Source organism: Pocillopora damicornis, chromosome 1 (assembly GCF_964200805.1).
Source record: "Pocillopora damicornis chromosome 1, jaPocDami1.2, whole genome shotgun sequence".
Lineage (NCBI taxonomy): Eukaryota > Metazoa > Cnidaria > Anthozoa > Scleractinia > Pocilloporidae > Pocillopora > Pocillopora damicornis.
In genome coordinates, this window is record NC_142670.1 from 6,422,508 (window position 1) to 6,447,022 (window position 24,515).

The 24,515-nt window shown below is 36.4% G+C and overlaps 3 protein-coding genes, 1 long non-coding RNA gene and 1 pseudogene across 5 annotated transcripts in view; 1 reads left to right on the plus strand and 4 right to left on the minus strand.

The window, feature by feature from the left end:
• The window catches only part of LOC149051612 (uncharacterized), a 418,635-nt pseudogene that overhangs the window by 120,185 nt on the left and 273,935 nt on the right, over positions 1-24,515 (plus strand). The window lies entirely within an intron of this gene.
• Positions 2,892-6,263, minus strand: LOC149051626 (adhesion G protein-coupled receptor D1-like). Its single transcript, XM_089185779.1, has 5 exons — positions 5,853-6,263; positions 5,257-5,339; positions 5,013-5,133; positions 3,944-3,985; positions 2,892-3,765 (listed from the first exon to the last, which is right to left on the minus strand). The coding sequence occupies exons 1-5, from the start codon at positions 5,937-5,939 to the stop codon at positions 3,646-3,648; spliced, it is 453 nt and encodes a 150-aa protein (XP_089041905.1). The 5' UTR covers positions 5,940-6,263; the 3' UTR covers positions 2,892-3,645.
• Positions 6,411-12,205, minus strand: LOC149051627 (uncharacterized). Its single transcript, XM_089185090.1, has 5 exons — positions 11,822-12,205; positions 10,095-10,508; positions 8,473-9,989; positions 7,170-8,079; positions 6,411-7,038 (listed from the first exon to the last, which is right to left on the minus strand). The coding sequence occupies exons 1-3, from the start codon at positions 11,946-11,948 to the stop codon at positions 9,820-9,822; spliced, it is 711 nt and encodes a 236-aa protein (XP_089041216.1). The 5' UTR covers positions 11,949-12,205; the 3' UTR covers positions 6,411-7,038; positions 7,170-8,079; positions 8,473-9,819.
• LOC149051628 (adhesion G protein-coupled receptor D1-like) lies at positions 15,600-18,435 on the minus strand. Its single transcript, XM_089199914.1, has 7 exons — positions 18,337-18,435; positions 17,504-17,654; positions 17,328-17,409; positions 17,159-17,225; positions 16,872-16,951; positions 16,217-16,337; positions 15,600-15,662 (listed from the first exon to the last, which is right to left on the minus strand). Exons 1-7 carry the CDS (start codon positions 18,433-18,435, stop codon positions 15,600-15,602), a joined length of 663 nt encoding a protein of 220 aa, XP_089056040.1.
• Positions 20,094-21,269, minus strand: LOC149051629 (uncharacterized). The gene is made up of 4 exons (XR_016180998.1): positions 21,118-21,269; positions 20,926-21,002; positions 20,416-20,475; positions 20,094-20,260 (listed from the first exon to the last, which is right to left on the minus strand). It is a non-coding gene; the product is annotated as an uncharacterized LOC149051629 (long non-coding RNA).

The following is a 24,515-nucleotide window of genomic DNA, read 5'->3' on the forward strand; positions in this document are numbered from 1 at the left end:
GATTTGTTTGAGAGAAGCCAAGATCTTCGATGGTCCAAACAAAAACTTAAAAATAGTAGGCGACCCCGAGTTTTATAAGGGCTGTTCATGGAAAATTTTTGAGCAGTATACAACTTGCCATCTCCGCAGCATATTTACGCCCTCTGTCAAGTAAGTCATATTTATCCGGATTGAATGAAAGCTCAGATTTGTGTCAAAACGTTTAACAGCGATTCCAACAATAAGGACGTCATCACCGTTGACTACATGGTGACTGGAGGTGAGCAGAAAGTGTCATGGTTATTTTCATGCTAATTTTCATGCTAATTTCAAGAAGACTAAGTTTTCACTGTTTTGAAAAACGAGGTATTTGCACAAGTTTTAGCTACTGCACGTCAATCAAATTATAACTCTGTGGAGCGTAGCTGTAATTCTTAACTTAAGGCTAATATCTTATTCTCTGATCGTTTTTTTCTTCCGACTTGATACCTAACGGCAATGCCGTTAGGATGCTGGTTACAAAACGCAGTTAGCTACAAACAGGGCTCAGGTAAATTCATTGACATAGTTAAAATCATGTTTAAAATACTTAAGTCAAACGCTGAATACAACATTTGGATACCTTTTTCCAAAACACTTATACTCTCTTAGTACTTGAACAAGTGGGACGGGAGTTGCCAATATAGGTTGCCATTATTACTGTTTGTGCAAAGCTTTCGGGCCTCATGATGTTAGATGCGTCTCTGTAAAGAGTTCTCGTTCATACCAAGAACCTTTCTGCTCATCAAACGGTTCAACATGTTGGCTTCAAGCAGAACACTTTAGGACAGCTTAAATACACTAAGCCGCTGGTCTCGTTGTCTGTTTTCTGTATTTTGAGATGCTGTGTTTGATAAAAGCACATGGCATTTTTTTTTTCATTTGTGTTTTCGAGCTTATTCGGTTTCTCCATGATCCAGGCACGAAAAACTTGTAAGTACATCGTATATCTATCTATTTTGTTTGTTAGTTTCTTTGTTCGCCGTATTATTTCCTAATTTTAGGGAATCGTTCGTTGGTTAATCGTTGGTTAGCTAGTTTATTTGTTCGTTCTAGTTCATTCGCTCGGCGTGATGGAAGTTTGCTTGCCAATTTACATGGAATAATAATACAGTTCAACGCATATCAAAATATTCAGTTGTCCTTGATCACGCAGTAGAGACACTGGCTCTCTACACAACATATACATACAGTGTATGTCTGTTTCAACAGGAAATGTGTATTCTTCGACTTAACTACACTGTACAGCACCCTGGTAACTGTGAAGGTGAGTTATTTTGAATAAATACTTCCTTCCTAGAACTTTCTTTGTCAGAAAATCCGTCTTCAAACACCTGCAGAGAAAATAAGAGCGAAAGTGTCACTGTTATTGTCAGTGTCAGTGCTAATGGCACCATCGGTGTTCAAAGCAAATCTTGGTTTTCATGGTTATCATGCTGCTGGTTGTCATTTCGACTGGTGTCAGCAATAATGTCCGATTTTCGTTTTGGTGTCTGTGGTACAGAAGCAGTTTTAGCGCCAGCAGAAGTGACATTGTCCTCTTGTTAACAACGCTTTACGTTATAGGGGCGCTTTTGGAAACAATGGCCTTATCTTGTGATTTCAGTAAGTGATAGAGATGGTTGGTACAATAGCTTTAAATTAGACAAAAGTGAATTCAGATTACGCGAAGTATTTTTGAATTCATTTTTTCTAGGATTTCCTTTTTAGAGAGGTCGTCAACACATGCCGCAAATCCTCTCCCTTGGTTATTTCCATTGTGAAGTCATTTGCCTCAGGCCATTTGTGTTTTATCCTGACAAAGCCCTCGGAGTTCAGGTCACGGTTAATCATATTGAAACTAGTGACAAATCTTATGTATACGATGCCGTTGTGTCCTGGGTTGAAAATGTCAACTACGATAGATTTACTGCACGTATGATGGCGGCCGTTTACAACGAAAGACACGCAAATGCTAATGTGACAGTTGATTGGATGGTTTACCAAGGGACACCAGTGGGTGGAGTTGCTGATGAAGTGCGGTTGTCGCGATTGTGGACTGGAACGACTTGTAAATCTCTCAGTTTTCTCTCGGTCGGTAAAATGAATAATCTTATTATAAATGTTCTAAAAACGAAGAGAAGTTTCTCCGAAAAACTGGAGCCGTGCTCAGCTCGCAGTTACGACCTTGCATGATTCATCCATTCATTATATATGCCTAAAGAGATGAAGTCGTTTAACTTAAGTGTTTCAGAAGCCACAAATGTTTTCACACATAAATGCTATTGACTACAATAGTGTCGGCCTCATACCAAAATCTTCAAAAGAAAATGGCTGGCAAAAAAATTTCTCAGGCAAATTTCACCGTCACGAAAGACTCACGCGTTTGTTATCAACATTTCGAACGACATTATTACGAACGGGACCTTAGGTCCGAGATGCTTCGAACACCCGGGAAGTACAAGTTGGAGGAGGATGTTGTCCCAAAAATCCCGGGCTATTTATGGTGAAACACTCGATCGACCTTGGTATCAGTTATCAGGGGAATCAAATTCGCCAATAAAATATAAACAATTCTCCATAATTTGTTGCAGGAATATCTGTATCTTGTGTTTCAGTATGGATCTGCGTGTGAAGAGATAGCATTACCTTTTTGCCAGTTTTCTTCCTTCTGAAAGCCATTCAACTCTGGACAACTTCAAATAACCAGAAGCGAAAGAAAATAAATACCAAGAATTTATCTTATTCCTCTAAGGCTACCTAGAAGTAAATGATATTAAAATGACGATTTTACGCTTCAGTTTCTGTTCCTCTGAGAATTGCTACAAGGTAGCACTGTTGTTGCTTTTGTTGGTATTTTAACATGTAAAATTAAGACCACAAGAATATAAAAAGTAAGGAGGGTTGATTGCTCATTTATTGACAACAAAAGGCTTACACCGAGATTATTTGAAGTTTCTCTCTGTTATACCGCGAAAAGATTCGATCGAGACATTACATGCTCCTCATTAAAATGTTATTAGTTATGTACTTTTGAATGAAGTTTTGGACATATGACAAATTGAGAAAGCTTTTTGAATGGATTAAGTTCCATTTCTTAACCGCCACTCTCAGGGGAAAAATTCTGAAACAATAACACGAGTAAAAACGAGACTGCCGAGAGAAAACACTATGAATAGTTTTTATTTGTTTTTGTTTTTATTTGTTTCTTGGTTTGTTATTGATTAATTCTTGCCTCTATTGACAGTAATAATATCTTGATTACCATTACTGGTCTCCATAATGTTTTTTTCCTCTCGGTTGTGGGTTATGTTTCTTTCCTCTCATGGTGGGTTATGATGTTTCATTATTCTGTAAACTGATGTCTTGGATGTAGACCTTCTTAACATTAGTGTATCCAATGCCCTTTTCTTTCCACAAGGAGGAGACCTTAAATCATGATTACTTGAGATGTTCTTTTCTAACTTTTCGTATCGATACAAAGCTGTCAGAGCCTTCTTAAGCTGGTTATCCATACCTTCTCTAGAATTTTCTTATCGAACTTAATTCAAGATATACACAAATCTGAGCTAAGGAACAACACTACTTGGACTACTCAGATTTCATATATTTCAATGCCACTTTCATGGTTATTGCGAGGCTGGACATTCATTTTTCTTGGCAATTCACGTTGATACTTTCATTTACTTGCGAAGCTCGCTTAGCACCCGTTACTTCATCTGCAGTTGGGGTGACACCAGTGATCCTTCTTTTGAAGCGAGATCTAATCTGCATGAATAAGTTGATATCAAAACGATCTCAAGAACTGTACAACTCTATGTGCTTTGCATTTATACAGTCATAGAATTTAACTTCTTATTTCAAAGTGGAAGCCTTGCCAGGTAAAAATCTGAGCAAAAAATCTAAAGCTTATAAAGAGACTTTAAAATAAAATTTAATAACATACCTCTGAGTTTCTCACACAGTGAAGGAGGAATATTATGAAGCCCTGTTAAATGGCAATTTCAGAAATCACATTAACGCCTTTAGTAGATTCAAAGTGCTTCCATACAAGCTCCCTTAACCCTAAACCTCTTAGTATTAAATATTGCTGGGCAGCAAAAATGTCCAAACCTATACTGCTATTAATTATAGGTTCTCTACTTTGTCTCTGAATTACACTAAGTTTACCACCTGGTAAACTTGTAAGGAAGGGTTAGTACAACTTCTTGCTTTTACGCGGTACTTTTCACACGATTCAGGAATATCGAGAGGAATACAATTAGATGAAGAAAACTTTTGTCATCTCGGGTATTCGATTGTGAGGCCTTTAATGTCATGTCCTAAATCGACTTAGTCTCAATAAGCAAAATTGTGATCAGTGATGCAAAATAGATATGTGTTTTGTTATATTAAGGTTTGGTTTTTACTCCGGAAAACTCAGTTGCACTTTTTTATATAATTGTAAAGAGGGTCTTTGTTTTTATGAACAAATCTTAGAATCATGACCTGATTCCCTTTTTTGTGTCTTTTTCAACCCTTTAATTCCCATGAGTGACCAGGACAGAAATTCTTACAATATCAATACAAAATCAGGAAGACGAGTGACGAGAACCAAGAAAAGTATCAATAAGGGGATTAAAAGCTGATCTTATAACAAATTCTCGGAAGTAAAATCAGAAGAATTGTAGAAGAGACAGTAAGGAGAATTACTAATAATATCTTGGGAGTTAAAGGGTTCAACACTCTTTACTAAAGAACGCTGTAACTGTTAAAAGTTGATCAGCCACGTAGCGTGTGTTTTCCAAGTATGTCTTAATGGGATAATTCGAAAGTTGTTTTTATGTCAGGAGAGACAAATTCTTAGCAGACATGGGCTGAGTAAACTTGTACCCTGAAATGAGGTGCACTTTCAGCACCGACTTTTACCTTTGTCAAGATTCATTCTTAAATCAGAGGTGAATCCACCAACCGCCCGTTCACCTTCATACTGTATGAGCACGGATTTCATTCACTAAAAGGTGTATTTAGTTTACCTGAATGGAGTTGAACATTATGAAAATGTAGGCAAACGCTTTCTGCAGGGGCGACAGAAGACCAAATAGCCACGTGATCCCAAGCAAAGGAATCATCAACACGCATGCCCTGAAATCAAGTCTATAAAATCATGAAAAAAAGAGAAAATCAACTTGTTGTGAATTGGCATTATTCGTGTAACATAACAAAGTAAGAGGCTAAGGGCTTAGATGCATCTTCTACTGACGCCACAAAAATACTTACCTTATTTGTTCACTGATTTTGTCTTTTGCATGCTGCATGTTTGTCATCTCCTTGATAACTCGCACCAGTATCGATGTGTTTAACTGAGAACAGAAGAAAACGAGAGAAAACAAAAAACAATCTAACTATACAAAGGAAAAGAGAAGTTTGCACTTGAGCTAAGTTCTCCTAGTGGCCTCATTGGATGTTCGTCAAAAGTTGAACCCTTCCCTTCCTCGTCATTCCATCAGACATTTCCCAGGTTTCCTTGACCATTGTTTGGTAAATATCCATAAAGCTTGGAGGAGAGGGAGAGAAGCATTGTGAACGCAAAATGTTTCGCCTAACAACACAAAACAACAACCCAGGAGAGACTCGAGCCAGGACTACTCGACCTGAAAATCTTTCGCGGTAACCGCTGACGGGATCTTCCTACAATAGGGTCACTTCAAGCAAAATTTATATTTCATACATATTTCAGCTTTCGTTGGCAACTATTGATTAGAGTCTACTATTAGAGTCTAGATTAAAAAACCGGCGAGCGAAAAAAATGCTCACGATAACCGAAGGCAAAGCGTGAAAGAGGGGAACGAAAAAATTTTAAGAATTTAACCTACCAACTCGATCAGTACCACGAATACAACAAATATCCAGATCATGCCGTTAGAGGATGACATCCAGCAGCTGAATAAAAAATGAAGCATCCGAAACTTTGATAAATTATCAATTAATTAATAATTTTTTGCGCATGCATGTACGCAGTACCCTCCATATCGGGTTTGATGACTAGTAATAAAAGGCAACAAAGAAATAACAAAACAACAACAACAGCAGCCACAAACCAATCAATTAAACCAAAAAAACAAACAAACAAACAAACAAAGTACAACATAAAACGAGGATTCGTGACAGGGAAATCACACGAGGAAAAAATTATTCACTTCTTACAAATTTTCACTGATATAGCTTTTAATCCCTGGCCCGGTTCCTGCTGCAATGCCCAGCGATATGGAAACAACGACGACGGGTAGACCTGTGGATTCGAAATTCGAAGTAACAACAGAGTCAAATCATGATGTCTAAGATGATAATGGCGATGGTAATGTTCATGGTAATTAATGTCTTTCTTTTCAAAAGATTATCAAATAGAGAATGGGTTTTTAATTCATAGTTACCCCATGAAAATCCATGTGAAACCTTCATCTTGTCGTTGATATTGTAAACTTTTACAACAGACAGGTAGAAATAAACTCCCTCCATCAACATCCAGCAGAAAGCGGCCATTAGGAAATATTGCACAAAAGCTGCTACTGTAACACAGGCAGACTGCACAGGAATGAAAAAGTTGAGTTAAGATTTGGATTAAGGTCATAAAGATTTACTGAAAGAAATTCTTCTCTTCTTACCTTGTTCTCAACAGCACCACTTCCAGCTAGGAAGGTAATTTGACCTGCACCAAGTGAAGCGACTAGACTCACTCGAATCTGAGATAAAGGTCCCCTCATGTCTCTGATCAAAAATAAACAACTGATTTTATTCTACATCAGTTCAATTCTCATTTTATACAAAGTCTGATTATATTTTTATGATTCTACTTGGCTGCTTAAATAAATCTAAACTTTACACATTTAAACTGATATAATCTCTTGTTGGTCTACATGCTCAGCTTGCTTTGGAATTCTTGGGTGGAACTATGTCATGTACTTACGTAAGAACAGCATAACTGATGATTGTTAAAGTGATTCCAACCAGAGAAAAAGATAAGCCCACATATGTAAGAATTTCCAGCGCTGTTTCGTCAGTCTTAAAAATGAATGCAAAAACAGTGATTCAATACCGGTAACGGAAGAGGGCTACACACCATTTAACCCAATGCTGTGTAGTCTAAGTTCCTTCTGAAATCAATGCATGTATATGCTTATCAATATTCCTACCTTACTTATAAAGTTAATGCTGGTTCCCCGGTCAAACTGCATAAGAACTGCAAAGTGAGTCAAATGATTGCAGCTGCACTCGGTATAAAATTCGTTCCTCGATGTTAGGAGACACCCTTGTCCTGACCAACTAGAATGAGAGCAGAAAGATTTTAGAATCAGAAGGAAATAATGAAATTAGTTCATTAATACCAAATGTCTCGATAGATGGATGATCTTGAGATAAATAAGATACTGTTCGCAAGAAAAAGGAAGGAATCCACGTAACATGTGGTGTAATGGCACAGAAAGTTGAGATAATGAAGGTTGACTGATGATACAAAATTTTCTCTGATCTTTAGATTCCAAATGAATAAAACTAAAACCAAAAAAAACTGCCAGCTTTATAGACCGCTGAGCACACGGAAGCCTGAGAAGGAGAAAAAAAAGGAGTAAGAGGTGACCACACAATGTGATGTACCAGAAAATAGGACCTGAAAAAAAAGTTAGGACCGCAAGGGATTTGAACCCATTACCTCTGCGATACCGGTGCAGCGCTCTACCAACAATTTTCAACTAACAGTTCAGTAGTGTTCTTAGCTGCGAGGATCTCTTAATTTCCGTTCTTGATCGCAGTGCAAATATATGAATTTCATATATCTAAAATCATCATTCATCACTTGGATGGTTTATTTGGATCCAACACATTGACAAGCTCTCAGTTGGCTAGTTAGCTCAGTTGGTAGAGCGCTGCACCGGTATCGCAGAGGTCATGGGTTCAAATCCCATGGGGGCCTGAATTCTTTTCAGGTCCTATTTTCAACTACTAGTATAGTAGTGTTCGTAGCTGCTATGATATCTTAATTTTATTCAAAGCTGTTTACCTGTTTTTTGAAGTATTCCAAAACACGCAGCTTCTGTTTGGTGCATCCTAAAACCGTAAAGTACCGTTATTATTACCTAGTACAGCGACTCGATGGCTGATGTGGAGGTGAGAGTGCTCTCGCCGGAATTTTTCAGAGCCCTCCTTATCACTTTAGATACATGTAAATATTGTTTACAAAGGACCTTGACTTGATACGATGATAATGTTATTAATAATAATAGCAATAGAAATGATAATAGTAAAGATAATAGTGATGATGATAATATTTATAATGATAATAATGATAATGATAATAAGAAGAAGAAGAAGAAGAAGAATTAGAAGAAGAAGAAGAAGAAGAAGAAGAAGAAGAAAAGAAGAAACAAATTAGATCAAATCAAAACAAAAGATAAAGTTACGAATTCAGATGCAACTCTTTCTTGATGAATTGTAACTTACCGCTAGGTTTCGAAATCTCAACGTAACATTCTTCCTGAGAGTGTGGTTCTTCGGCCATATCGTTGCAGACAGGATATTACTGTTGATAGACAAACGAGAAAAAAAAAAAAAAAAAAAGAAAGAAAAATAATTTAACCAACAAACAGACCGACAAAATAAACAAAGAAAATTTAATAAAAAGACAGGAAAACAGAATCAAGACGAAAGAAACTAAAATAAACGAGAAACCCAAGTCGAGGTCGAGGAAACTTATGAACATGGCCTATAACGTAGGTTATTAGCACACCAAAGCAGATTTATTTGAGATGAAAGATACTAAATGTAATACTAAGTTTTAGCAAACCTGTTTGGCTGGCCTGTTTGGAATACCTCATGGAGATCTTTGTAAATGACACAAAGTACAACTGATCCTAAGATGTAATAATGAGAACAATTTTAATGCTAATTGCGAAAAAAGGACAAGTTATCACGGTTTAAAGACCCTGCAAGTTTACCGGTGTGTTTCATTGGCATGCCCAACTTTGTAATAAGAGTGAAATATTTCGAACAAAGGACACATAAACAGGTAAAAGAAAACGAAAGCAACTGGATTAAGATATCAGCTATTCGGTTTGAATGTTTGTTATAACTTGAAACCCAGTCCCCCTCTAACCAATAACAGTGATAATCGCAAGAATAATTTGAGTAATACGACAAAAATATATTATTTTCTATGCTTAAAAAAAAAACAAACAAAGAAAAGATATAGCTCTCTAACCGTTATCCAAGCCTGTAACAGGGACACTGACATAGTTTTCTCCTTTATCATCCTCAAATTGTACTCCAGTCTCATTTTTGTGGAAAATCTTCCTGACCAAAACATCTAAATTCAAAACCGCGACTTATATTAAGTTAGGGCCGAAATAAATGCAGATGCTTTCGTAGCAGTCTCAAGTCATCGTCCTCAAAAGTTTTAAGACTAAAATGCTGGAAACCATCACTTAGAAATATATTAACTGCAAGTAGTTTGCAAGGATCCTCAGTCAAAGGAGTGTTCTCTGTTCAGTTGTCAATGTCTCAGCGACTGCGCACCTACCCCTCCCGTTACCCAAAACAGTCAACTGATAACAAGTTAGGATTAAAGTTGGGTTAGAGGTGGAGTAGGTGCACATTTGCTTAGATACTGACATTGATTCCAAACATACCATTTAGTTTTGATTCAGAGTTGCACCGAATCACATTAACAGCAAAGGTGTAACGACCGCTACAAACGTAATTGACCTGGATCCGTGTGTGAGGTAAATAACTGAGTATTTCTACTGTAAAAGTTGGTGGAAGTCGAAAGTAGAAGTCAAAATCCCGACGGCATCAATTTCTGAGATCGTTAGACCCATAACAGTTCCGAAATGCATCGCACCATCTCAGTGAAGAATGATAACCCAAACCAACTGTGTACCAGATGTTGTTTGTTCCATTTTTCAGGTAATTGCAGGTATTGGAACTCTTTTTCCATAACGCGGTGTTCAAACATGGGGGCACTAAATATCAGAATAAAATGTTTTTTTAATGATTTTATAAGATTTTAAACATGAATCAATGATATATACACATAAATTCAAATAATAAACAAGTTTGGCACAAACCTTTTCCTGTTTTTCTCGATTGGCATTCTATGGAGGTAATCCTGATGGCGAATGTCTTCAAAAAGTAGTTTCTTCCGTATTTTGGTATACCGCAATACTTGAAGTAAACGTGTTTGAAGTGAGAGACGTCATTCACTCCTACCCCTGTACTTACATCGAAGAAAGATGAACGGAGTCTATAAAACTTTAAGGAGCAATAGCTTTTCCATTCGGTTGTTTGATGAAGGCATATTGAAAAGTAATCACACCACAACTGTAAACATTGAGCAAAGTCACGTTTCCGGTATCCCCCAGAACTTCTTATTTTACAGTCAGCTTTTAACCAATGTTGAGAAGTGGCGTTCTTGATTTGCTGGCAGTTACCTCGCTTTAGCTCTGCGATGTTAAGTGATTCATAAGAATAACAATATTTTCCTGTTTCAGAGAAAAAAACAAAAAAGGACCCCTTAGTCCAAATAATACACACCCAGTGATATAATCTTAAGAGGCAGATTATATTTTAGCAAAGGGACTTCGAAAAAGTAAGGTGAAAAAAATAAATAGTCTTTTTCTGAGCCTAGTGGCCCAGACAGCCTTTCCCTCCCCTGGATGAGACGCTACTTCATCACAAGGTAACCCCCAGAATCTCATCAATCTTCCCTGGAAATTTGCCAGTAACCATTTATACTCTCAGGGGGAGAGACACACTGTGAAAGTAACGCGCCCTACCAACGAACACAAGACAAGGTCTAGAACCCAGACCACTCGACACGGAATCCAGTGTTCTGAGTATCAAAGAGGAAGAAGAAAGAGCGAAGAAGCTCACAGCAGGCAATATTTAAATTGCCAGGACTAAAACAGTCTAGATGCTCTTCTAACTAAGACTGTCAAAATCATTTTTAGATTTTTAAGTTTCGAGGCTCTTGGAGAGTTTTTTTTTTTCGTTTTTTTTCCCAATATTTCACGATTTTGACACATTTTTAATCCACCATTAATTTCCTCGTGATTTCGTTGGCCACCTTACGTCACGAATGACCCCGCGTAGGTCGACATTTGCCCTACGATTATTTGCGTCGAAACAAAGCAAGGAGGAAAAAAATATCATCACATTTCTACTATTTTATATGGAAAAAAAACCAAACTTGATCCGTAGAGTCTAATGATAACGTTATTAAAAAGCTGGTCGCCAATAAGCAACACTGGCTTTTTAACTAGCGGTTTTTGCGCGATATGAGGATTAATTTTATTATATAAATAAACCCCTTTTTTCCTTGCCAGTAGGTCGGCTGTTATTTTATTCGGCTGAGAGATTGCCCTCCAAATTTCACCATTTCTCTTGAAGCTTTGCTTCCTGGCCAAGTATTCAGTTTATTTCACTTTCAAATCCGCGAACAATATCAATTGCGATACCCACTGCCCGAAGTGGGTCTAACTACTGAATAATTTTAAACTTCTTTAAATTTAGAAGCGTTCGGTCTTCCTCACCTCTTGAACGAAAAAAAAATGGCATTCGCAAAGAAGATACATTGCCAAATGGATCTTTTTTGAATAAACTAAATTCATGCAAAATGAATGTTAAGTTGAACAAAAAAAGCTAATTTTTTCCTGCTCCTGGCTTATACTCGGTTGACAGAGAACTAAAACGTATTCAAAATGTCTTTCAAGGCACGAAATAGAAAGCAAATACATTTCCCAGTATTGGTCATTTTCCTCTTCTTTCATATCGTCTGTCACTAAAACTGACTTACCTTGAGCTATATTCCGAACATTCCAAATAACTGCAAAAGAAAGGAAACACAACCGCGGCAAAACATGACAAAAGTAAACCATTCTTTTTAATAACACGGCAGTGTTGCACTCGAGTCGTTGAGGCATTGCTCAAGTGGAAAAGAACAGGTGGAATTTTAAGCAAACAAACGATTTGATCTGAATATTGGGCCACGGCCGAATTTATTGTTCAGTGCTACCTGTCACCCTGACATGTTTTTCGTCACAGTCAATATCGATTCCCTTCACGGTTAATTCTTGAGGTAAATAATTTGGTATGCTTGAGAGACTGTGGTCTTATTTCCTCAAACTGCAATCACAGAAACACATTTTGTTAACCTTTCCATATATTATCAGTAGAGTATTCGTTTCTGTTTGGACCTGTTATAACTAACGCATTTTTCCTGGTGTAAGAAAAATAATTAGGTTGAATAGGAGATATAAGCATGATAAAGCGATGGAAGAAAACCAATATTAAGGTGTATTAGAAAGCACGTTTTAAATTGGTATTAATACTGGCAGTTATATGAATAAGTTAGTTTAAACAGCTATTTTAATTTTTAATTAAACCTTCGCCTTGAGGTAAATAATTTTATCTCCTAAAATCACCAAGATAGAGCAGTCCATCAATTCCAACTGACCTGAAAGTTCAGTATTGGTTGAGTACTAAACGGAAACATTACCTTATCATAATGAAAAAAAAAATATGGGTAATATAAGGGGCATAATGCATATTTGATAATGAAAAGAATGGCATATACCATATATAATTTAAACGTAGTCGAAATTGGCTTTATATTCGTCTAAGCGTTTTACGTTAGTTTTGCAGAATTTATCAGACGATTTATGCAACAATAAACTTTTTACACTGTCAGTTAGAAACTCACTCTACGACCATTCTAATCCAAATGAATAATAGAGGACTACATTGTATTTTTATTACCTCATGTGCTATGAAAAATTTTAAAGAAATAATGATTAAAAAAAGCAAAATCTTTACCAAATCAAAATTAGTTGAAGCAAAAAGGCTTCTTGAGCTATTGTATAGAAAGGAATCATTTTGCCGTAAGCGGCAGCTATCAAGCGTTCCCTGTAACCAGTATATTTAAGATTATTAGCTTTGTTGTAGAGGAAAGGTCCAATCGTTTTATATGTCTTGGTTCTTTCTACACAGAATTCGAAAATCGTGGCGTTCAAGAATCATTTCGCGTCGTTACCGGGTTGGATGAATACCTTATGGCGGCTGATTTTCATTTGTTTTCACTCAATCATTACGCGACTGTATTGTTGTATTGATTCCGTGTATTCGTCCTTGGAAACTCGACATATTCAGCCAGCAATTATTCACAATTAGCCGGTTATTTACTTTTTGTTTCCACAATGCTGATAAATAAATGCTAAATGCTCATCACATTTTCCAGATTAATTGCATTTATGCGGTTTTATCCGGAGGTAAATCTGCAGTATTATGTTTACATCTAAATTGGCTTTCATTTGGTATGAAAGCAGCGACTCTTGGATCACGTAGCTTTTGATCGGTTGATTTTTATTGAAGTTTTCACCCTACGGAGAAAAATCTTAGAGCGGTGGAAATTTGGTTCAAATTACAACGTAGTTTTATATTTAGTCTGGTGAGAGAATTTTTTTCTTTTTTTTTTTTTTATTATTCTTAACTTTTATACACGAGTTTAAAAATCAGCCACTCAGTATCTATTTATGGTGCTCCTAGAAGCAGACGAAGGTTTCGCTCATCAGTTGTTAAATAAGAAGAGAAAAATTAATAAAGGCAATTCATAAAGATGCGGTAATATTTACAGGAGTTGATTTAAGTGCTTCGAGACGTCAACAGAATCCATAAGCAAAATCAATAACTACAGCTTCAGAAGTCTGTAAATAATTTAGTGAGATCAAAGAAAACCTTATCAGTTGAATTAAAGTTTTTTGTTAATATTTAGATGAATGGAATTTAGCTCTTTTGAACTACTTCTGACCTTGTACACAATTTTAAATCTACCACAAAAATTAGAGCAAAATCAAATGATAATTATTTTGGATTAAAGAAGTTTTTTTACACTGTCAAATCATAAGTGCATGGCTTATTCAAATTTCTTACTTAAGTGTTATCAGCCACCCCAATGGAGACTCCATTGGGCGATTGCCCCTCGCCCGATAGCATTGTTATCATCCTGGGCCCGGTTGTATAAAGGTTGGATAACACTATCCAAAGGATTAATCGCTATCAAGCGGATAAGTGATCGCAAAACTTATGGCATTATCCACCGGAAAGAGATTTATTTAGCGGATAGTGTTATCCGACCTTCGCACAACAAGTGCCTGATGCATATCAGCCGTGCTAAAATTATTCTCGCTCATAAGCCATTGGACCGAGCCCCGTTAACCCATAATGTTTTGTATTAATCTAATTATGATCAAATAAAAAGGAAGTACACTTCAGGTATGTAAAGTAGAGAGTGATGCCATACTCTCGAGAAAGTGAAAAAAGAAAAGAAAAACAAACACCCAAATAAGCAGGATATTCATTCTGTTTCTTGCCTTTAGCTCTCAGGCCAGGTCTTTGTTTATTATTACTGGTTTTTTTTTTTTGCCTTTTTTCACTTAGGAAGTGAAAATAGATTGCATCAAGAAGTGAGGTGCATTTATTCTAACAATCTACGCAATGTGATAATCCTTTATTCAGAGAGCGAAACACACGGCTCGAGACTCACGTTTTACGCATATGATACGCCACACACCTCACGATAGACTCAGCACGCATGACGCATGACGCACGTTTTTTAGTGTTTCTTGTTTTACGTGAAGAATCATAATAGATAATTACTATTTCCGCGACGAGCTGACTAACAAACTTGTAAACTCTATCTCTTAGACTCTGCCATTCCATTAGGCTCTATGGCTTGGCGCTTGTTGATTTTGAATCTGGAATAAACTAGTTGGCTGCATTTGAATTTTTGTTTCTTTTTTGTTTTACTCCATCGGCATCACTTTTGGCTGGTTTCTCTCTTCCGTGGCAGGGTAAATCATGCCAATTCTTTGTTGCAGTCGATCTCGAATCTGCAGGTGAAGAAAAATAGAAAAATCAAGCAAATAATTGATTATAATAAATTCCCTTGGCAGATAACCCTGTTCATGCATGTAGTGTTCAAGAATGAAGTTTACGAGAGGTACCATTAATACATCGCATCATAATGATAATTAGCAGGTAATTTAGTCTTAAAAACTGAGTTGAAAACGCAAATTAGCCACCGTAAATGGTAAAAAAGCTGACGTTTCGAGTTTGCTACACTCTCCCACCGACGCAGCACCACAGTTTCTTTAGAAACTTATCCCTTTATTCATAATGATAATTAAGTTGATAGATTAATGATGATAACAAAACCAAGAGCAGTTAAATTCGGTCTGTAATCATACGAGTTATCAACAAAATCGGATCCGGACGAACGCGAAGCGGGATATGGACACTCGTATACAGAAGGCAGTAGTAATATACTTACTCAGCTACAATAAGAGATATTTTTTTTGGTAGCTTAGTTTTTCATTTCATGGATTCATGTATAGGGAAATATTGCATCATTTCTTGGAAAATCTCACTTGAATGTTCCCAACGCAGTGCAGATACATTTTTTTTGCTACCTTAGTTTTTTTCGGTCAAATACACGACCTTTATACATTATACACTAAGACTACCTTGTTTAGATAATTATCTTAATGACGTGGATTCATTTATAGAGAAATATTGCATCATTTCTTGGAAAATCTCAGCTGACTGTTCCTAACGCAATGAAGAAGAAAAATCAAGAAACCCTAATAAAGAAGAACGAACCTTAAATTATACGTCGTCATTTGGGAATATAACGCACCGATCAAAAGCTGAAATTTTTTATGTGATCGTGCTCTTCGGGATATACTTAAAAAACATTTATTATTACCCGCAAGGAATCAAAAGGTTGGGAAACTAACAAGCACAATTTTCAGTAAATAGCGAAAGTTTTGCTCAAGCCCAACCTTAGCCGTTGTCCCTAACACTTTCTCTCTCTTGCCAGGGATGGGTGATGGCTAAATGCCACGGAGACATTAGGAAAAAAACAAACAATAAAAAAAATAACAACAACAACAAAACATAACAAAACAGAAAAAAACAAACAAACAAAAAAATAACAAATGGATGATTGTCTCTACCATATGAGCGTTTAATGCACATAACGATATTCGTTAATCATGTCAGAGAAACAAGTATGAGCAATACACAAGATCTTCTTGGTCTGAATTGTGCCAACTTTACAAGCTTCAAGAAAACATGAATTGCAAAAATTTAAAAATGTAACATAAACAAACATAGCTACACAATGGTTTCAAACCTGAGTAGAGTTAAGGATGATAAAAATGTAGGTGAATGCTCTAGGCACTGGTGACAAAAGGCCAAACAACCAAGTGAATCCCAGAAGAGGAAGCAAAATAACACATGTCCTTATACCAAGTCTGAAAGTAGGAAGGAAATATGAAATGAGCCTATAAGAAAGCTTGTTTAACTAGATCAATTTTATTAACCGGTCGCTGTGTTTAGCTAGATACGTAGTTTCTTCACATTAAGCCTTAGCTGTGTGATTTGTTTTGTTAACTTCCAAAGTGGCTGTCTCCAACCAAGAGCATAACTGGGTATTGACAAACTGTCAGAGAAAACTGAGAAAACGCTAAGAGCTTACTTGAGATGGAAAGTTGACTCAAGGAAAGTTGCAATTTACTTAATACTACAAAATCCCTTTAAAATCTCGGCCGTGTGAGCCACTATGCTCGAGAGTAGACATTACCTGGTTTAATAAGTGAATTCAAAATCGCATGCTACATTATTCCTAAAGAAAGATGTTTTAATAGAAATTTGATTTTGATAGACCTCGCTTACCGTGGAGTGACAGAACGAAAAACATCTTTCTTTATTTCTTTACCGAGCTCAAAACTTACCATCTCTCTAATTCCTATCTACATACATTATTCTTGGTTAACAACGTTGCTCACCGTACGTGTTGAATAGTTCCCCTTTTTTGCTGCATTTTGGTCATTTCTCTGATGACTCGCACAAGAATCAGTATGTTCAGCTTAAAATGAAAACATCTCAATGACTGACAACGAACGAATTGGTGGGATACAGATAGGTAGAAAGAGGAACACAAGCAAACACTAGGACACAAACATGCAGAATGACAGCCCATAGTAAATAGTGCTCAGTAGAAAAACAACGATGATAAATTGTAGTCCATTGATTGTAGTAGAGAACACTCCTTATCAAGTATGGTTTTACTTACCACTTCAACTATTATCACAAACGCAATAAAAATCCAAATAAGATTGTTTGCAGAAGACATCCAGCAGCTATTCAAAAAAATGAAAATGTCTTATAAAAAACCACAATTGGAGAGAAAATGGCAAAGGAATTTCAGGGTTTTTTTATATCTCTAAAGATTTCTCATTAACTGTTCATCGTCGACAAAGCTCTTGATTCCGTCTTTTCCTGCAGCGATACTCAAAGAAATAATGACCATTACTGCAGGAAAAACTGCAAGAGAAAAACAATAAGTAACTCGGAGTTGTGACAAGATACAACTGCAGACACTGAACACAGAGATGTGAGTATTGCTACTGAAACTTACCCCATGAAAAAGCATGATAGATAGCCATCCGGTTTTTAATGTTGTAAACTTTCACAATAAACAAGTAAAGGTAAATTCCCTCCACCATCATCCAACAAAAAGCGGCCGTAAAAAAGTATTGCATCAGAGCCGCCATAGCGACACAGGTAGACTAAAGAATTGCCGATACAAAAACGCAGTTAAGAGCTTTGTGCTGCAATGGCAATAAACATCCGTGTTTGTCACTATATCGAGTAATTCAGGAAGTCCAGATTATGAGAAAATCATGATTGAAAGTGAGTGCCCGCCGAATGCTTGCCACCCGTTAGGAGAGTCGTGAAAGTGCTTCGCTATATTTTGTTATAGAACTGCAGGTCAGGGAACCATGATGAGTAATTTCTTGATCTCATGTAATAGATGACATCAGGACTAGCAAATATGAAAATGGTTGCATTATGAAATTGCTGCGTGGTTACACAGTTGTGCCGATTTTGAAGCATTCGTGGTTTCAGCCCGCTAAATTTGACAAGGCCGTCCATTGTATAAGTAGCAGAATATCTAGAATTGTGGCCAAACAACAACTGGATGATGATCATGATGAAAACAATGATAGAATGTAAAGAAGTGAACGAAAGAGGAGATGAGACATGAGTCCATCAGCCATATTATTTCTAAAAAAAAAGTCTTGCACCGCATAAATAGCGCATTGTCGTCTTTAGCAAACAGATCTTACGAATTCTTTTCATCAATGTTCTCATATTTAGCATCGTAAAACAAAAGATCATTTTTTTTTTGCCAAAAAATTATAATGGGTAAGTAAATGCTTGGTTAGTTAAGTATAAAAGAGCACAAACCGTGATTGTTGATTTGTTAATTCCAGCAAGAAAAATGACTTGCCCAGCTCCAAGAGATCCAGTCAGACTCAGTCTTATTTGAGAGAGAGGTTGGTGCATATCACTGTAACAAGAAAAAGCGCTCAACGACGGAATAAGTTATCACTTAAATAATTATTAGGAAACATTGAAAAACAGCCCCTAATTTAAGTGGTGTTACACTTGTCTGTATTTTGACTTACCTCAGGATAATGTAGGAGAACACAGTAATTGTTATTCCAATGAGGGAGAGAGCTAAGCCCACGTACGTAAGATTGTTCAATGTTTTTTTATGTGTTCCTGTTATCTGCTTTGCATGTGAATAGAATACGAAAAAACAAACCAAAAAACAGCAATAACAAATAAAAAAGTTATAATGAAAGAAAATAAAAAAGTACTATTTAAAAGTTGCATGAACGTAGTAGACACGAGAGACGCTCTCTCTTTGAACTCGATCACTGAAAGATTAAGTTCGTTTAGTTCTTAATTTTGCAAAGCAGAGCTTGTTTCAAAGTAGTTATCAGATAAACATCATTCTCTTAGTGTTATGACTTGAAAAGATGTCCAAACATTTTGAAAGTATGCGTCATTACTGGTGTTCTTTGCCTTTGTTACAGATACAGCCGAGTGTTTCGTTAATTAGATTATGAAATTATGAGATCGAAAACATAGCAACAAACAAACAAACAAACAAACAAAAAACAAGTTAATATGTTTTCACATTATCATTACCGTTTGAGTACCATCGTACTCGAATAAAACCGCGAAGTGAGTCAAATGATTACAACTACACTCTGTTTCTTCTGAATTGCTCTCTAACGTTACCACATGGCAGCCCTCCCCAGACCAGCCGTCTGGACTGAAAAAGGTATGGTGAATGATCAATGCTGATTAACAAAAGAAGAGCTAAATATTCGATAGAACAAACCTGTTCTGTTCCGCTCTAGGATGGTCAGCCAATGAGAGTTAGGGTTAAAAATTTACTTTCAGCAGGTTTGATAAATTTTAAGTTTATAAAGGAAAGAGTTAAAACTTCATTTGGACTGTTACCTCTCTTCATTAAATTCATTCCAAAACACACACTGCCTTTTAGTATCAGTAGCCTGAAAAAGATAGCATATGGAAGTGAAAAGAGAATGTTTTATATGCGTATACAAAACCATTATTGATTGAAAAATAACAATAAAATACAGTTAAAAAAAAAACTTGATATTTCTGAATCTCATGATGACATTCTATTCCAATTGTTTCGGCATTGGATCCATCATCGTTGCTATTAGTTTTGAGTTAAGGCTCCTAAGTGCGAAGTAATTGTGAGGGTAAATTTACTTTGAAATGACTCGTTTGGAGTTCATATTTGCATCAAATGGTTCAATTATCGTACCTTGTATTGTTGTCGATTCGAGTTGGTTTGAAGAGCGCATGTAGATCTGTGTATATGATACCCACCAGCAATGAACCTTAGTTAGAAGAAAAAGGAAAAACTCGGTTCAGTATTTATCTTTAATTTTTTAAACTTACTAATTCCAGTGAAACAAAATTTCGACTTTTTGTGGTTCCACGAGGTAGAAATCTTGATTATTTCCGTGTGAAGCTCTCTGGAGAAGCAGAACTATTCACAAAATAATAAAAAAAATTAGATTGTGTTCATGAAATGTTACCTAGATTAGACAAACAAAGATACATCTAAGGTTAACATAGCTAGTGTTTCGTAAACCCTGTAGATTTGTGCCATTGATTTACTGAGATGATGTTGCACATACTTGAGAACAAAATCCTCAAAAGCCTTTGCAGTTTCAGATATCGATTTCACACGCTCCTCCCTTTTTTTTTAATTCACTTGCGTTTCAAGGTTGTGAATTCTCCTATACTCTTCGATAGTGTCTTGGAACAAATTGACTGCCTCCTAACAGTGAGAATGGAAGCAAGGGAATGAATAAATTAAGGAAAGTATCAGTGGCGGATTCACAGATAGATGAGTAGGTGTTGAAACGGTCACTCTTTTATTTTTATTTGTCTTCCAAAACTACTGAGAGAGTCAGTAAAGAATGTTCAACTAACCTTCAAGCTGCTATTTTGCTGGACATCTACTTTGTTTAAGGTAGAAACAAAATCCTTAGCCTACCATCAAGAAAACTGATGTTAAGCACGTGATCTTAATCTAATAACACCTTTGTTTCCTTTTGCAGAAATAACTGAAATTATACTCTCGCAATACATACTGAAGTTAAGCCCATGATCTTAATTTAATAACAGTTTGTTTCCTTTTGTGGAAATGCTCTCTTGATACAGCTCGTAAAAGGTTAATTCATATTACTATTAGTTTATTTATTAAACGCGCCGTCGAATTTAGATATTTATCTACAGGGCTAAGTCTTTTAGACCCAAAGGGAAAATAGAGTTTTATACAGATGAAACATTTTTAATCCTTCAGCTTTCAAATAAGATTTATGTATAGGTTTAAACCAAAAATATCAAAAACGACAAAAATGAAATTAAAAAAGGCATAAAAAAGGAAAAAAATTAAAAGACATAAACAATTAATAAATAATTTAATAATGAAGTGTGTACCAATTTTTCTGTCTTAGAGCTGATCTTTGGTGCCTCTGGTGTAACTGCCGTGGATGAATCTGATGACTTATCAAAACCTGTTTATAAAATGCCAGCAGAAGCAAATAGTTTGAATTCATTTAGAGGCTACCCTTAGACAGCAGCCATAGAATATCAATAGGCATGCAGAAATAGGTGAGCTACGTTACTTACTCTCTGTGGTCTTAACTAGAATATGAGAAGTTGTAGAACCTTGGATAAATTCTCCTTGAGGAGTAGTGACATCAGTTGCTACAGCTTATTTGGTAGATCCATCAGTTGAAGAGGCCTCGGTTTTCGCCGCCTGTGTAGTAGGCTGATATAGGATACAAACATTTAATTTGGCACTCTTTTGCGTTGCATATTTGCCTGCAGCTTGTTCCAATGCACGTAAGACGGCATGAACTCTGAGCATTGCAAAACTGTGTACAACTTCGCCCACTGCAAATTAGATTACAAGCGCCTGAATTGCAATTCTGTTGACATGTCTGTCCACTGCATGTCAAATTGCAAAACTTGGCAGCTCTGGAAGCAGGTGCCTTTGTCTTTTTGAACACAATTCTGGTTGCATCTGTTTTTTTCTTCGTAGTCACATGTCATGCTTTTTACATTCGTAGCTCTTATGACAATTACTGCAATAAAGAAGTGAGATAAAGTTAACAGATAAAAACTGATTAAAAAATCGTTTCCAACGTATTTTGATCTAATATTAGACTTGCTGATTATTTATTTGGAATCCCTCGGTACCAAAAATAAGTATTTTCTTCGGGTACTTGCAGCTTGCAGGTTAGTTGAACATTCTTTACTGGCTCTCGGTAGTTTTGGTAATATTACTGCGAGGATCGCTTTCATATTCATATCATATTATTGTCTATCAACTTTTGCGGCAATCAACTGATAAAAGTAAAGATGAGATACGTAAGACGCGCACGAGACGGTCAAACAACGAGTCCCGCTATTAGTGCAATAGTTTATCAGACCGATTTTCGCTTTTATTGGCCTCACTCCAGATCAAAGTTACAATTCCTGTACTTATATCAATATCCAAAATTTTACCTATCGGATTTGTAATACAGCATTATTTTACGTGCCCATTCTAGGATCCATTTTAATATGATTTCCTAATATGTTTTGTGGCTCAAGGGTTTCTAGAAGTCAAGTGCGAAAAGAGCGTTTAAGAATACATATTTTAAAGCAAATGGGGTAACCCACCAAGCACATAAAATGCTAAACTTCCGTTTCTATTCCCTTGTAGAGTAAATCAATCCAGATGGCGAGGATCCGAAATTAAGAGAACAGATGATGAAATGAGCAATGTTAAAGGGCCAAGCTCAACCAGGATGCATTGCAGGGGTTGTGGCCATCTTCAGTATTTTCTGTATTATTCGCCTGAGCCTTTGCATTCGTGATCAAGAACCGGCTCTTTTAAACCTCAAAAAGTGTCTTTAATTGTCTATTATCTATTTGCTACGAAAATAAGGAATTTTGGAGACAAGTCAAACAGCACTTGAGCACTTGGGAGACCAACAGACGGAGAAACGTAAACAATCGATTGCAAGCCTAATACCATGTAAGTTTTTGAGTGACATTTCTCTCCCAGTGAGATCAAATTTAGCAATACATTTATGTAAAATTCCATCTTGGTATCCTATAATCTTTAAGCGTATTTTGAACCACTTTATGCTTTGATTAAATTTGAAGCGTGACGAATTTAATTATAGAGAGACGTCACACTTCTCTTTCAACGAATCCTTTCTTTGCACCTGAGGTATGATACGAATAAACATTTAAGTATTGAAAGATCTTCGTCTCTCTGTGATGCGTTAGAAGTCAACTGTCGATTCCCTGATAAACATCCTGTTTCCGTGCACTTTTGCGTCCAAGAATATAAATTCTGATTCTGATATTTCAAGCGTGGATAATTTTCGTATCGTGGTACAATGTACAGAATGTAGCTGTTTATTCGCATTAAAAATTTTACCACTTTGTTTTTGGTTCTGTTCCACAGACGAAAAAAATCGTTATCATACCTCTTTCTAAGTAGGGGTTTAGTTTACCTCCCTCTGTGTAATTATTATTTGTTTTTATTTCTTTTCTCTACTTTCTTTTGCCACAGCAAAAATTTGGACTTACACTGTGCGAAAATATGCTTAACAGCTAAGATGATTTTACGGAAGCAAACAGGCCTTAATAACAAACACAACTTTATTGCACGAAACTCACAAACACTACTTAAAGCACTTTGTTAATAAGCTTTCACATTAGAATTACAATCAAAGGCAAATTTGCGGAGAAATTGAATCTATTAAAATTGATAGGCGAATACTACTTCACTATTACGTAATTAAACAATTTAGAAAAAAAAATTTAAATGTCTAGTACGCAATAATACCATGACCTCACTTTTTCTTTGGGCAAAGCTTAAAATACTGAAAGGCGAATGAATTCTGGATCAAGACGGATTTAGAAACACGCAACACACAAACAATCCTTTATATTCACCATACACTACAGAAAATAACCGAGGCCCCTAAAAAAATAGCGAGAAATGGAATCTTTCAAAACTGGCCAAAAAATTTGTGGGAACTATTCCATGTACTGAAATAAGAAAAGAACGGAAGTTAGCACATCGTGATTGCAATGAATCGAAAATTGTAAAGGATTTAATAGTCTTAAGGTCTAATCAGCCGTGAAGACCAAAAATTCAAGCTATACCACGTACAATATTAATCCTAAATTTCTTTTTTTCTATTTTAGACATATTCAAATCCCGAAAGATCTGTATAAGAACACTTCCAATTCGCACGAGCTTGTCCCTTGCTCTTTAAGAGAATCTACCTTTATGAAAACATTGCGAATCATTTCGTCCCATTTCTAAAGAGTGATCAGTTACCGTAAATCTTTTGGTAAAGAATATCAAGGGTGCCCCTTACTCTTCACAGGTGGGGCAGTAAAGCAGGAGGAGGGGGATGATCTGTTTATGTCCATATGTCACGCAAACTTTATCAATATTAGGTTAAGAGAAAGGACTGACAAATATAAGTGAAAGTACCATGAATCCCGCCAATTGATCAAAATTAAATGGGTAAGGCTTTTAAGTCTTTATTGCTTCCCCCCCCCCCTCCCCCTCTCCCAAGTTGCTAAAACCGTGCTGGTTATCACTTTTTTTTAAGTATTTCGTAACTCGACTTGCCCTCACGCGATGTACAGATCTCTGCGGGTGAAGATGTTTGAAATTGATCCTCCTGGGAGGTTTTAATTTGCAGCAGGCAAATGCACTGCTCATTTTGAGCAAGATGTCGCGCAAGTGCCAACACTCAGTCGGTTTGCTTTATGCTTTTTTTGTTGTCATCTTCGTTTCTCCAGCAAGAGGAGGTATGTCGATACGGGTTTCCTTTATATGGTCATAAAATGGCTGAAAGGGATTATTGACGTGAAACATCTATTTTATACTGATAACAACGTGGACTAGAAAGAAAATAAATAAAGATAGAAACGGGGGGGGGGTACTTAGATGCAATAGAACAATTTACCGGATCGCAAAATAGAGTGTGCATCATAAGTTCTGGACA

Bases quoted from the DNA above. Each gene is read 5' to 3' on its own strand.
- LOC149051627 (XM_089185090.1), bottom strand. From the start codon at position 11,948: ATGCCTCAACGACTCGAGTGCAACACTGCCGTGTTATTAAAAAGAATG. The intron at 10,509-11,821 runs GTAAGTCAGTTT...TCTCTGAAACAG, and splicing joins TGTTCGGAATATAGCTCAAG to GAAAATATTGTTATTCTTAT. The intron at 9,990-10,094 runs GTTTGTGCCAAA...TCTGATATTTAG, and splicing joins ATCGAGAAAAACAGGAAAAG to TGCCCCCATGTTTGAACACC.
- LOC149051626 (XM_089185779.1), bottom strand. From the start codon at position 5,939: ATGCTTCATTTTTTATTCAGCTGCTGGATGTCATCCTCTAACGGCATG. The intron at 5,340-5,852 runs GTAGGTTAAATT...TTCTGTTCTCAG, and splicing joins TCGTGGTACTGATCGAGTTG to TTAAACACATCGATACTGGT. The intron at 3,766-3,943 runs GTATGTTATTAA...TTATTCATGCAG, and splicing joins ACTGTGTGAGAAACTCAGAG to ATTAGATCTCGCTTCAAAAG.
- LOC149051628 (XM_089199914.1), bottom strand. From the start codon at position 18,435: ATGCACCAACCTCTCTCTCAAATAAGACTGAGTCTGACTGGATCTCTT. The intron at 17,410-17,503 runs GTAAGTTTCAGT...TTTCTCTTGCAG, and splicing joins CTATCATGCTTTTTCATGGG to TTTTTCCTGCAGTAATGGTC. The intron at 16,952-17,158 runs GTAAGTAAAACC...TTTCATTTTAAG, and splicing joins TTGTGATAATAGTTGAAGTG to CTGAACATACTGATTCTTGT.